This window comes from Saccostrea echinata, unplaced genomic scaffold (assembly GCF_033153115.1).
Source record: "Saccostrea echinata isolate AGI-Se365-2 ecotype Australia unplaced genomic scaffold, CSIRO_AGI_Sech_v1 ptg000018l, whole genome shotgun sequence".
Classification (NCBI taxonomy): domain Eukaryota; kingdom Metazoa; phylum Mollusca; class Bivalvia; order Ostreida; family Ostreidae; genus Saccostrea; species Saccostrea echinata.
Genome location: NW_026889767.1, coordinates 4063280 through 4078611, shown reverse-complemented (window position 1 = coordinate 4078611; position 15332 = coordinate 4063280). Strand labels below are relative to the sequence as shown.

The window sequence follows — 15332 nt, the reverse complement described above, 5'->3', positions numbered from 1 at the left end:
CGCATTTAAAGCTTCGGGAAGCCTTAACATTACTGCGAAGAGGTCAGTAAATGTTTTTCGAAGCTTTCTTATTGAGCGGGAAGTTTGAAAGTTTTCTAAACGTGAACGTAAAGACGATCAACGATTTTTTTTTTCTGACACCCTAAATCAATAAGACATTCAGTATAATAAAATATATGGTACCTGTTGTGGAGGGTAACAGTTGAAATTGACACCCCTCGGAAAATTATTGTCAACCTCCGCTGACGCGTCGGTTGACAATGTTTTTCCTTGGGGTGTCAATTTCAATTGTTACCCTCCACAACAGGCACCATTTATATGCTACTGGCTTTAAGGACACTTGCAACAAGCAAATAAATGGATGTAACAAAACTAGTTCGCTTTTTTTTCTGCATTTAAAAAATCGCCAGGATATCCTAAATATTAATAACACTTAGCACAGCGTATAACGATGAATAGCTTCAAAAATAATGATACTGTTAACAAAGTGTTTTTTGTTTAAGTTGTTTTACTGTTTTTATAGTGTTAAGGAGGGACCTATGTCGTTCGATGTCAGAGCAGCAGTGTTTGACGCCACAATAGGCTGAATAGCAGCGTGTAATTCATAAAGGCCCTTTCACAATTGGCGCACGAACACTTCAACACTTTTCGATCGGAATGTTTTAGCTTCGCACGTGCTCTCGCATAGGTTGCACGATGTCTCGCATTCGTTGCATGCGTTTTAGTGGTCACATTACGTCTCCTCAAAATAGAGGACATGCATACTATTCAGACGCGTCCGAATGCGATCCAAATTATCGCAATGCAATGCAACATTAGTATGAACGTCTTACGTTTTGTGTACTCGCAAGAGTGATGCACGATTTTTAAGGGTCGTAAGAGGGATCGCAGCTGTCTATGCGTGTGATTTGCGAACATGAGACTGTTGCTCAACGTGTCTCATGTAATCTTGCAACGTTTTACTATCATTGCACAATTTATTAGTTCCAATTTGCCATGCTTTGCCATTAGTTTATATACCCTTATAAGCATCTCTTTTTCAGACCACAATTGACCATGGATGCTGCCGCACCAATACCTCGCATTCAACTATGTCAACTGAAGAGCGTCGGAAACGGGCGGTATATATACCCCCTCTGACTCGCACGAACATTCGTACCATGGAGCATGATCGCACGAGCGCCACACGTCCACTCACATTGGAGCACGTTCAATCGTCCGATCACCTGATCACTTGCAGGATCCTATCGCATTATCTTACAACACTCGCTCTCATTGTACGACACTCGCATATATCGGAAGATATAATGCGTTTGCGTCGCACAACGGTCGCTTTAGATCGTGCATATTTCGTGCGAATACTTTTTCATATGCGATTATTTCGGCAATAGTTTACGATCCAAATCAAAATTTTTCGGTCGCACGAATATTTTATCGCTTCTGCTCGTGCGCCAATTGTGAAAGGGCCTTAAGGAGTTTGCAGTTGACTTTTTCACTTATGTGCATGCATGCAATATTTTACATGTGATACGATAAAACGAGATCCACATGTTAGTAGCTATGTATCTTTACGTGTGTCACAAATTGGATGTTTGCAAAAAATTACAATTAGAATTGGTTATTATCTCTTGTTGATTGAATAACATATATAGCAATTTCAAATGAGAAAAGAAGCGGGCTTCAAAATGTTCAATGCCATTTGATTCAGAGCAAGATCCGTCATACAGGTATAGTTAATTGATGATATACAGTGTATTAACACAATAAAACTGTTCAAAACAGTATGAGAAAAAAATATACTTTCACGTAATACACTGGTAAAATGTAAAGTGTCTACTTCTTATGTGTATGTGGTATTGATATGGGGAGGAGAGGGGGGGGGGGGTAAATAAATGCCTCAAATCAGGTAGAGTGAAACAAATCAGTGTAGATAATCCTTAAATCTTAATAAAATTATCTAATTTCCTCCTAATTATTTTTAAATACTTAGTACAGTTATTTGTTCATCTATGTTTATTTACCGTTGTCTTAGTGCAGAAAGGTCAATTTCTTGGAAAACAAATTCAAAACTCATTTATTTACCCATAAAGGTATACTGTTTTCTTTGTCGAAATAATAAGAAAGGTTTTTTCTTCGAATTGTATCAATTACAAGAGTTTCACACAAAGACTGTTTCAGTGTTGTCTATAAAATATGACAAGTTTGACAAAAATGACTGCAGGGAAAATGGACTGAAACATATGTTGTGCTCGAAAAAAATCATTTTTGCCGAATAAATTCCAATAAATTTGCTATATTTTTAAAGCTATATGTCCACTGATTTTAATGGATATTGCTAGAGAATTTCTTATATTATTTCAGCTCAATTTTAGTGCATTTGTTGCAAATTGATGCTGTCTAAAAAGCATAGTATCTTCGCACTTTACACTAAAACAGTTTGTTCTTGCATGTGCTATGGCATGAAAATTAGCATATAAAAGTATATTTTTTTTATGAAATAACATTTATAAGTAAGTGGCAATAAAGAGAATATCAAGGTTTCAAAAATTTCACACAAAGACTTTTCGGACATAGGTCCCCCCTTAATCGGATTAAGCAATTTTTTTTTCAATTATATCAAGAAGTCACAAGACAAAGAGCAAATTTGAGATATATAATAAAAATCATACCATCTCTGCTTTTAAAAACAAACATAATTCTATAAAAGATTAATTATTCTTCGCTTGTAATAAGCCTTTTGCAAAGGAACAGATGCTACGAATTTCAAAACCCTTGGCAAGCTCTAATAAAAAAAAAATAGTTTCCAATAATTCTTAGAAAAATACTTTGTTTTTCGAATGATCTTTGTATTGTGCATTATTAATGCAAGATTCTTTCAGAATGTACCATTTAACTTTTCATTAAATGAATTAAGTTATCTGAATTGAAGAAGAAATTATCTATAGTTTATTTTATTAAAGTATAATCTCACTTTTCCGACATCTTCTTTTGGTCCAACCATCCAAACATCCTCCACTACAAACACCGTTTGTTTTATTGCATACTTGACCTCCTCTGCATTTACCACACTTGTTTTTACAGTTAAATCCGTAAGTTCCGTTATCACATGCTGTAACAAATTTCGTGTTCTCATTACTTCATAATTGGTCGTTTCATAGGTATATAAATTCCTGGGAAAAAATCTACTGATGTATATCCCTTAAAATGCATTTGAATTTACTGCGATTATAGAATTCATAAGCTGTTGTAATGATTGTCAATATGAAATTCTTCTAGTCAGCATCACATTCTATAGAACCATCCTCGAAGGGCTTATTAAACTTTCTTCACTCTTAGTTCCCTCTTAAGTTAGACATTTAGCTCTATTACCTATTACATTTCAATGTCAAAATACCGCTGCTTATGAATTGCCACAATTTATATTGCATATAATCATTTGCACAGAGCAAATAGACAATCTGCATTTGTATAAAATGAGGGAATAATGGGCTTTTTTAAAGTATTAGCAGTTATCAGTTAATGTGGTTGATGATACGACTGAATAGGAAACTACCTTTGTGAATTCATTGTGTGGATACCTTTCTTTTAACTCAGATAAGGGTCTTAAAACTGCACGAAACTCTATATAAATTCTAAAGTGAGACGTCACATGACGTCGTAGGTAACCGAGTCTAAAAAGTTCAAAGATTTACAAATAGAAGAGAATTTATTTTATTTTTTTTTTGTAATTTCATTAAAGCAAGATGAATCCTCTTAAATTTATGAAATTTTGTTTCGTTATTGCAAGAAGATATAGTTTTGCAGCCATATGGATATTATGGGGTAAAAAAAATCGATGTAAAAAAATTTCAATGGGATCCATATACATTAATCCGAAGATCTTCTTCACTAGGTAGTGTCGTTAGAGCTCGCAGTGTGCTAAGCTTGATATTATTAACTACTTACGTTGGTCACATTTAAGGTCTTTCCATCCTTGCTTACACCCTCTTTTACAAGCGCCTGTCACGTGATTACATGTTGCTTTTCCCTTGCAATTTCCACAACGATCTTTACAGTCAGCACCATACTGTCCATTCTGACATTCTAGTACCCGAATAAAATGAAATATTCAATAGGCAGCATTTAATTAAGTTTGCAAAATAGATAATTAAGAGCTATATTTTACGAAATAAACCGTATTGCAAGCTGAATAAATGACAAGGAACGAAATTTAATTCCAGAATTAACTAATTAATTAAAGCAATGTTAAGAAATATAATTTCAAAGGAAGTCCGGACAAAAAAAAATTCCGAAGTATTTAGAATTTTGTACAAAGAGTGTGAGAAACGTGTGGCTGGTCATTTCTTAGGGCATTTTTTTTTTAAACTATGAAATATTTTTGAACATTTAGGGCACATGCTACAAACCGAAAAAAAAATGCACGGATTTGTATTTGTTTGCAATAATTCATATATGCAGGCTCTAAATTAATAAGAAATCAAATTTTCTATGATTTCTTCCTTTGTGCCATCATAGTTATAAATCTATAATTTTTTCCCCACTTTATAAGACATTATTGAGAAATTTGGAATCAAAAAATGTATGTATGCTACACAACTCTTTTATTGTACTTTTATAAACAAGGTTAAGTTTTTATTTTCATGATTGTTGAAAAACAGTTTTTATATCGTTTGTCGTTAAGAGAGTCTTTGAACTCAACATCTAGCTGTTCATGTAAATATATTACCATAATTAAGTGTTAACAATGACACTTTTAGAGTCATTCTAAATAAGGAGGTGAACTTTAATATAGTGGCAAACATAGCCTCAGAATTTCTCCTCTCTTAGATAAAATTCTTTGATACCGTAAACTCACATAGGGCAACATGCCCTTAAGCTTGAAAATGGCATTTTGAGCATGTTCAGAGTCACATGATTAACGTTTGCAGCAATGCACAAAAGTGACTATGACTGTTTCCAAAAGTGAAGGCTTGATGGCACATTTTCCCGTCTTGATAAACATAGCGTCAGTGTCATCTTCTTTATCAAACATTATCAATATATGATATTCAACTTTAATTTCATCAGATAAGTACAATTCAAGATGAGTCAAATAATAATTTTTTGATTAAAAAGTAAGTAAATTCTTAACGCAACAAACATTTAAGACACTGGTTCATTGTTTCCATGGTTACACTACAACGGAGCAATTAAACCCGATTTTTCTTATGCTATCTGTTTTAAAATAATTTAACGATGCATATTTGCCAGTCTTGATGTTCTTTTTTTCCCTTTAAGATAGCAGCATTAATCAAAACTGAGAAACAAAGTTTCTGTGGCTACAATGTAATACAACGGAAGCTTATTTTTAGAGTAATATTGCCAATACTTTATAACGTAAGGTCAAATATTTGATTGTTTTTCTTGTGTTGCTGATTGAGTTTGATCATGTAACACGTATTATTAGTGAATGTTGGGCGTTTTTCAACATTTAAAATATATATTCCAAATTTACCTATGGGTACCTCCTACTAAGAGATATATTCTAACACCATATATACAGGGAATACATTTCATTAAAAAAAAAAACTTTCAGAAAAATATATGCCAAAATGTAATTCATACCTTCCACACATTTAGGAGGTTTGTACCCTGGTTTTGTACAGCTACATTGTCCACTTATGATATCACAAGTATCGGTACAACCATTACATTTGGAACAGTTTTCTCCATAATGCTTTTCTGGACAACCTTTTGCAATGTATAACGATAAATGTTATCACAACAGTTTACAATGTAAATACCTTGTTTGGTCTGATAATGATATTTCCTTTAAGCCTAAACTTAAGAATCGTGAATTGTTCATAACAAATGCATTTTAAATTGATCATAACTTAAGTATATCCTTATTGTTCTAGTAAGGTTAATAACAACTTAAATTAAGATATTATCATGTTGTCAACAGTTAATGGCAGGAAGATATTATTATTTAAAAAATACAAAACTCTAGAGTTAGATGGTGTAGGTTAATTGACGTCCTTTTATCATCTGTTTGGTGCTTACGATTAAAATAGAATAAACACTACATAGTAAAAAAAATACTATCTTAAACCTAATTTTGGAAACTGGGTCCATTATTGATTTACATTATAATATATCTTTTAACAGTATTGGTCTTAAGAACATATCCGTAAGACTAAAAATATGAATTATCGCCAAAATAGATTTAATCTGCTGGAATGTCCCAGTTTGCTGAAATCATAATGCCGTAAAGCAAAACAAGCCTATTCAGAACTATATCGATAATTTATGGTCAATCTTACAGTTTGCAGAACTTAAAAAAGTATAAGTTTTGTCTTACCGTAAACGTCAACTTCACAGATTTCAAGGAACACTCCACCACCATTGTCTTTGTCTGTGTAGAACCATATGTACCGTGCCACACCTTTACAAGTCTTCTGTATCATAACGGGAAGTGTTTCATTTCCAGGATCCTGGTAACAAATTTCACTGGGAACAGGTTTCGGTGATATTGACAAACGAATAGAAAACCCTTTTAATCTTTTCGTGTTTTCACTTACACTTTTTCCTGAAAAAAAAAAACAATATTGTACTATGTTAAATACAAACTATACAAGAAAAACATTGAAAAAAAGGAAAGAAACTCTGCTATGCATTTTTAACAAGTAACTTCCTCTTCCAAATCATGCGATTATAGTACTTTCAATTGTAATAAGATAAACATCAGACGTCTTGTAATGTGTATGAGGTGATGAATTATCGTTGACTCAATTAAGCAAAATATGAATTTATATATTTAATAACAAATATCAAAAGAAACATTTTGTGATTGAAAATCTCAGACATTCAAGCTACACGAAAGCTTGCGCATCTTTTATTTATTTATCTTTTTTTTCAATACTGTTTCAAATTTCATTTAAAATGAAACATTTTTTTCAATATTCCGAGAATAAAAATTTGTGTTGGTTTTATAAAGGCTTTTGGAATCATTGTAGATCTTAATAACACATTCAAATTCAGAATTTAAACAGATGTTAAATGATTTTTTTTTTGTTAATTGTAGATAAAAGAAGACCCTTATCCCACTGTATGCTTTATAATTTATCTGAAAAATATTTGTATTTACAAAATCTGTTATATTTATGACAAAAAGGTGAACTAATTTCTTACTGTCGCTCCTGTACCAGATTTTGACACTTTTCAGATTATAGATACCACCTAGGTCAATTTTAAGCCATGCCTCATTTTTTCCAGTTGCTGTGTGCATGCAGTATATATGATTATTCTGTGAATAGTCTCCATCCACTGTTTTGTTAGCAAATCCTCCCCATCCAATAGAACTACTTGTAGCCACAGTTAATCCGGGTTTAATAAGTTGGTCTGCATAAGAAATCATGAAAACTTTGTTATGCCAATCACAAAAAGATCATTTTATTTTATAAGCCTTTCTACATTTTCATTTAAATTATGGAATTATTCAGCATCTTCAATAACTTAAGGACTTTTTTATTACTGAATTTTTTACAGTCTATAATCTATAATACCTGAAACATATTCTACAAAGACTTATATAGTAAAAATTAAAAACTTACCATACAAGTATACTTTGGACAACTGAAAACAAAATAGAATTAGAATCTTCATCTTTGAACTTCTACACGTGTCCACACACCAGGGAAATACTAATCATTTAAACGTTTCATTAAAATCCGGTCAACGCATTTTCTTTTTCATCTTCTCTTTCCAGCAGTCTCAAAAGACATCAGAAAAGTTTCTTTCTTCCTTCTTTCACGGCAAATATCAACCTTCCTCTTAAAAATGTAATGGATCAGGTAAGATATGGGGGCAGCGATGAATGTACATGCTCTTATCCCTTTTGATAAATAATTAGTTGGTTTCTCATTTATCAAGTATATTCATGTGCAGTTACTTTTGGTTGGTCCTAATCTTCATTTCATAACATTGTACTTCCTTGTTACATCTGAGACCCTCTGTTAAAAATTGTTCTCTTTTTATTGAACATATCAACATATAATTTTCGAAATATACATTCCTATGAAAACCAATTTAATCTTTGCTAAATAAATGTTAAATTTAATTTATTTCAATGTGTATATTTCGACCAAGCGATAAATTTATCTAACGCTTTATATTTTTGTTAGATGATTAGTGTAGCAAAGTCTACTAGAGAGGTACTTATGGGTGGTTTATTGAAGTTTAGACGAGCTATTGTAGAAGAAAAGCATAGAGGATGTTAATTACAAACAAATGGGAGTGAGAATCGAGTCAGAAAATGGGAGGACAGAACCAGGAAGTTAGGAAAATTATTCATTTCAGCAAGCTTAACACAGTAAATCAAAATTTAGCAATCGTACAGAATAAGAATTTTTATATAAACTCTGTGTTTTTTACGAATACATAATATTGTCATGACTAATGTGTTTTTAAGCTGCAGATTTACATAAAATATAGACCAAGAATCGAAAGTCGCCTGTGCAGATACCTTAGGAAGATTTCAGTTTTCTCTCAATTTGTTTTCAATTTAAAAAAAAAAACCGCACTCACAAAAATCTTATTCATTTCGTAAAAATCATGCTATATAAGGAAAAGTATATCAGACGTAATGCAGTCATGACAGAAATCTACAAGTTAAGTATATTTAAGAATATAACGTCCACCTAACATGAAGTAGTTTGACACTCTCATATTGAGTGCTTCCTACCAGGAAGTGAAAATTAGAATACATCTGAATAAAGTTACATTATCTACTTAAGTTTTGTGGTGTGTTATATACTGTAAATAAATTGAAGCAAAATGTATTATAAAAAAAGGGAAACGTATGATAAAAATATTATAAAATATTTACTTGTCAATATAGACTCAAGAGACATAGCTTTCACTGTTATCGATTATGGAATCAGAAGCTGAAGATTTCCCGAGAGATTTGAGACGATTGGTGATTCAAGGATTATAACGATAGACATAAATCTGATTGACATCGATGTGACGAAGATTGATTGATTGATTGATTGTTTGTTGTTTTACGTCCCATTCGAGAACATATCACTCATATAGAGACGCCACCATATACCGGCGAAGAGCTTCAAATTTTGACCTTTACTCGGCACTCAGGGCCATTGAGCAGTGAGGGATCTTTATCGTGCCAACGCCTGCCGTGACACGGGGCCTCGGTTTTTAAGGTCTCATCCAAAGGACCCGTAACTTTCACTTCAAAGTGCCGAGCGCATGGCGAAGGAATAGTTGCTACCCATTTTTTATCGACTTAGGTCTGTCGCGGCCGTGATTCGAACTCACGGCCTTCCGATCACGGAGCGAGCGCTCTACCGACAGAGCTACCGTGAACGGTGATGTGACGAAGAAGTGTGCGTCATGATGCTATGACAAATCTTGAAATCGGTACGTCACAAAAGTGCGTCACGTGATCTATTGCGACACGAAGCCGTCCCCTTAGCATGTTTTCTTTCTTTTGAAGTTTGTATAGACAAATGCTAGGATTAACTGGTTTGAGTTAAGAGAGATGTTCCTTAATTCTTCCACATTTAATCATCGGTCAGAAAATTCTTAAATATCCATGCTGGTTCAAATATCAATTACAGGGCCATATTGTAATCGTAAATATTTGATTTTGCACTCAATTGATTTTGCACTCAATTGTCTTAAAATGCTTCAGTCAGATGTTTTGTAGTTTTTTTTTTAATGATGAATGATAAACATTCTATATGAGAGGAAAATGAAGAATGTTATAAAAAATGAAAGAATATAGCATAAAACTGATATCCTACAAAGAAGCAAAGAAGAAGAAAAACATAAGGCTAGAGCTGGAAATATTGGAAATATTTTATTTCCCTTTTTGCTAGAATTAACGCATTAATGTCTAATGGCTACATGTACATGTAATCGATAAGTATGTAAAATTACGTTTTGTTTTAAAAAAGGTCTGTCTTAATTCAAGTATTTAATTCTTCATTCGTAATCTGTAAAGTACAGGAAATATCATGCACATTATTCTACAAAAATAAATAAACTAATTAATGAATAAATAAACAAATAAAATAAAAATAACCACTTGCCACTACAAATCAATACAGTTATTTTTATATAAAAAATAAAGGGTGTTGAAAAAGTTCATTCCGTACTTTTCTTTCATTTTCGAAAAGAAATACAATGAGAAAATATTTAAAATATGTGATATTTCATGTTCACAGAGTCCATTCTTGCTACTGATAAAGTTTTTAACTATGTTTTGTGGAAACAAAAATGGGAGGGCAGGTATAATGAAACAGTTAATGTCTATACAGAGAAATATCGGATGCAGCACATTAGTGACATAAATTACGTACACAGGTCAATATATCCTTTCACATGCCTATGCAAAATTTATCAAGTCAGTAAAGAATTTCAAGAAGACAAATCTATTCGTTTGAATTAAGGTAATTTATCTTTCTCTCTCATTAGCTCATCAGTTTTTATGGTGCAAAATAAGCTGTGAATCGACAAAAGTAAATAATCCTACATTTTCACACCAAATGTCCACAGGCACTTGAAAGCTTGAATCTGAAATCTCCCCTTCCAATTTTTTTTCTATTTAAATCTGGGGTCGACACACCTTTTTTTCTATTTTGGCATTAAAATTATGACAAAGAAAAGTTTTAAATTGTTCCTCATTGCCAATATGACCTTCCTGCACTCACAAAAAATCATTTTTCTGGGATTAAAACTTTAACAAACGAGATAATTATTCTATAGTCTTAAACCTTTACTGAATTGCAGCAGAATGGGTTCAAGTTATCTGACATATTTTCAGAAAAGAAAATTAAAAGTGGGATTCTATGATGTAAACTTTTAGCTATGACTAAAAAGTGTAAATATTTAGTTAAAATAAGTCCTATTTTCCCTAGATATTCACAATATATAAGCTTTATTTGTCACAATGTCATAATAGAATTCATAATAGTTAATTTAATAAATATTTCAGGACCAGCATAAAACATTTCACTGCACAAAATATCTCTGTGTGCAGCCTGCATGGAAAAATAGGAACCCTAACTTAACAGTACTTAAAATACTTCGAAAGAGAATAATTGATCATTTTCTCCTAAAAAAAAATCCGACAAAAAATATAGTTCCTTACATAATGTTTTTGTATGGAATCTACTCATGAGTATTTTTATTGAATATAGTTTACTTGTTTAGCTCGCGTTGTATAATCCAAATTTAATGTAAGAATTACGCGTTAAATATAATGTTAACCAACTTTTATTTGCGTGCGAGAAATATCCGCGAGTTTCGCGACCTAATTTAACTCGCGAATATTAATCGCCACGAACCATTTGTTTTGCTCTGTATTTGTAGAGAATATTTCCCTTAGTCGCGAAAATTAATCGACGCGGATTGATTTCAAATTGACAAATCTCGAATAAAAGATAACGAGAATAAAAGTTGTTTTAAAGTAATTCAGAATTTTAGAAATAAATATCCAGATAAAAATTTGTTCAAAATCTCAAGATTGAACCTCGTTTGGAAAAAAATGTAAATTTTGGAAGTTTACCGCTCATATTCTTTCTTTGTCGTATCTACAATTGAGTTTGTAAATTGTATTGAAATTCAGGCAAAATCTATACAACTGTTATGAAGTCATTTTTGAATATTTATTCTCATTCTAATATATAGTTGTTCTATCAATAAGTATAAAACAAATAACCAATCTATGAAATTAAAGTAAACAAAAATAATTTTTGGAAGAAAATGAATTGTAATCAAGAATAATTTATATAACTTCTTTCTAAAGTTCATGCATAATCAAGTTCTAAATATAATAAATTAAAATATAAACTTAAAGCATACAATATATGAATTATAAGTCTAAAAGCATACAATATTCAAGCGCATTCATTTTTTTTCTCCTTATCAGATTTCCTCTATGCACCAAGTCGCCTTCTATATCTCAGATTAAAAATTAATTAAATTACAGTTATGTCCTTTTCAAATTGATTTACAGAGAATAAAAATAAATTATATACGACCTCTTGTATTATATTTTATAATACATAAACTGCTGATGCCTCTAACAGTATGAACTAAATATTAACCTACGATATAAATTGTTAAATAAATAGACAGTATAGTCTTCATAATCAGAGGACCCTTTTTAAAATTTAACTTGTTGTATCAACTAGAATTTATTACATTTTCATGTTAACAAGTAACAATGAATTTAAATTTCCCTTATCGTTTGGATTTAAAAATCAGAAATATACAAATGGTCATCAACAACAATAATTATGTGTGTATGTATCTTTTTTTACAATAAATCTCATGAAGACTTGAATGCTTAACTTTAGCGCTGCTGCTTTAACCTTAAAACAGATCAAATTGACAAATCAAAATTTTGAAAATAAACCAGTTAATAAAATGATGTGCAAAATCCTTTTTTTTCATTTGCTTACACCTGAAAGCAATGGAAGTACCAACTGTTCGTACAAAAGGGGGCATACCATCAATTCAACTTTTTCACTGATATTGTAAAGGAACTTAAGAAATAAGCATGCAAGGGCCCTGTACCCATTGTGCAACTCGGACGAAAAAAAATAATAAGATAATAAATGTTATAACAATCAAGGCAATGCAGTCAACATATTTAATTAATATAATGCTTGATCTTATTTTGTCATTTCTATGAACAATCAACAAATATATATCTTTATCACTTCAAAGTTTATATCATGGCCTACTATTCTTTAAATAATATATTTTATACACATTACAAATAATGTCTGTAGAACAGTATATATAATATCTACATAAACATCGGAATAACTAATGTATTGAATTTCAGAACAGTTTAAAACTTTTATATTCTTAATGTGTATGCTTTAATAAAACATAATAATACTGAATATACTAAAATATTAAACATCGTAAATGTTCGATCTATTATATACAAAATGAGATATTAGGAATTTGTATTGGCGTAAATATTCTCCTCCGTTTTCGTGACCCCCTGTTGTCCTTGAGCATTCTCATAAATGTCATCCTTGTGTGCGGTGAAAAAGTTTGCCACGACCTGACAGCAGTACTGGTATTCAGACTAAAAAAAAGTGAAGTGAGAGTCTTTATTGTTAAAATTTCAAATATATTATGCTGGTTCAATTGAAATAACCCCCCCCCCCCCCCCCCCGCATCGTTAAGAACATTACATCTTCATGAACAATTTCTTAAAAAGCCCCCAAAACACAACAAGAAATTAAAGAAAATATGTGTTTGCTACGACATTTCAAGGACATACCATGCTGGAAATCATTTCCGGTCTACGCATTTGTAACTGCCGGACTATGGTAAACATGTCAACTTCATTGTCCTGTTGTAGTTGTTGTATGGCATTATACACGGCGCAGAAGATTCCACATCCGGTCGCACCATCTCTGTCAAAATTAAATATTTATAATATTAACAGTTCACATAGTTTCTGATATACTGGTCAATACAAACCACCACTAGCAGATTAATATGCATATGTATGGGTGTCTCGAAACTATGACTTATATGACTTTGAATGCAGTGGTAATATGATCATTCATATTAATGACACTGCACTGTTTTACAGTGTAATAGTGATGACTTACATCTTACTAATGTAATGCAGTCCACATTTATTTATTTGTGTCGCCTGCAGAGCAGAGCGGCACTAAGTGATCACTTTATCCGACGTCTGCCTGTCTGTCCGTCTGTCAAACCCTATATCTCAAGAACTGTAAGAGGTATTGATTTGAAATTTTGCATAAATATATTGCTTGGCACTGTGGCTTTTGTAAATTACCATGGTTACCGATCTCATGACCTTTAACATTGAACTTTGACCTACTTTTCAAAAAAGATCAAAGTGCCGATATAGAGCATATTTTTGACATTTTAGAGATAAGTCAATGCTATTTACACTGTTTGTCATTAGACAATATGAAAAATACCAGCATTACAATTTACTTGACCTTGACCTTTGACCTACTTTGCAAAAAAATATCTCGGTCAGTTTGATTAAACTGGTGACTTTTGAATTTTGAGAGGCAGGGTTTAGATAAATAGCATTTTTACATGTTTATGAGCTCATGATAGTGTACTTTGAAACCGTATGATATTCAGCTACCAGACAAACTTATATTTAAATATTATGAAAATACATCGGGATTGGATTCCACAATTGATCTTATAGACTGACAACTGCAGTAAAGACAGTCTAAAATCTCTTTTGAATGATTATTAGAAACACGTTTAGCTCATGAAAAAAGTACTTTGAAATTGTATGATATTCAGTTACCATATAAACTCTTATCTAAATACCATAAAAATATAGGTATTCAACAATGGATCGGGTAGACTTGTATTAAAAATAAGCTGAAATCTGTTTTGGAGGATAGTTGGAAACACGAATTAATGAAATGACAAATAGTTATTTCTAATACCTTCAATTCAATAATTCATTTCAGGGTTATGTAACCATATTTTCTTTGATTGTCAGATTCTATCGCAGTCTTATACTATCCATGGATGCCATTTTTACTTTGCAGGCAAATGCATGAAATATCAGTCCATCATGTTTATAGTTAATAAATAGCTGACCACTCTTAGATTTATTTACACCTTTAATGAAGCTACAAAGCAGGCGACACATGCGTTCCTTGGAACACTCTAGATTTCCTAAATGAACACTGTTACACTGTATGACATCTTAATTATCACATTTCAAAAAAATATTGTAGAATATACACCTAAATTCAAAGACGAATTAGTTTCAGTTAATGCAAAAGTTCATGCCTACAAGCAATTAATTTTAAACACTAATATGAATATAGCATTGTCTTCAGCACTTAATCTAATTTTATGCTTCTAGTCACATCAGGAAAAGATGACAGCATTTCACAGGATAGGCGTTTTACACTATTTCCCCCCTTTATACACTCTCCGGGTAATGGTGCAATTACCTTGATAAAACTGTTATTTTGGTTTCCGGATCTTTGATGATCTCCTGAATTTTGTTCATCAATTCTACAAATACATCCGTTTCCGCCGGAAGTTTTTCATTTACCTTCCAATTTAGAATTTCCAACACTTTGACGGTATGCCATTCTGAAACCTTATAAGCAGTGTGGAAAGATTTGCATAAAAAATGTTCAGGACATTAATTAGATCGCATGATTAAACACACTTTTCGATGACACTTGAAATGAAAAATAATATGTTTTTTTTTTCAAAGATAGATTTAACTTGATTCATATTAATTGATAAAATATTAACACTTCAAAGTACATGTACCTTGT

General features: G+C 31.8%; 1 protein-coding gene across 2 annotated transcripts in view; it reads right to left on the bottom strand.

Moving 5' to 3' along the window:
• Positions 1–15332, bottom strand: part of LOC133189382 (uncharacterized) — a 433972-nt gene that overhangs the window by 25648 nt on the left and 392992 nt on the right. Inside the window, exons 1-6 of one of the 2 annotated variants that reach the window (XM_061324762.1) lie at positions 7593–7761; positions 7171–7380; positions 6341–6568; positions 5605–5730; positions 3946–4083; positions 2972–3109 (exon numbers count right to left, since the gene is read on the bottom strand). The exons of the other annotated variant lie outside the window; for it this stretch is intronic. Of the exons in view, the coding sequence (XP_061180746.1) occupies positions 2972–3109; positions 3946–4083; positions 5605–5730; positions 6341–6568; positions 7171–7380; positions 7593–7644 (892 nt within the window). The 5' untranslated portion in view covers positions 7645–7761. Of the gene's footprint in view, positions 1–2971; positions 3110–3945; positions 4084–5604; positions 5731–6340; positions 6569–7170; positions 7381–7592; positions 7762–15332 lie in introns of those variants that run through there. 2 annotated transcript variants of the gene reach the window in all.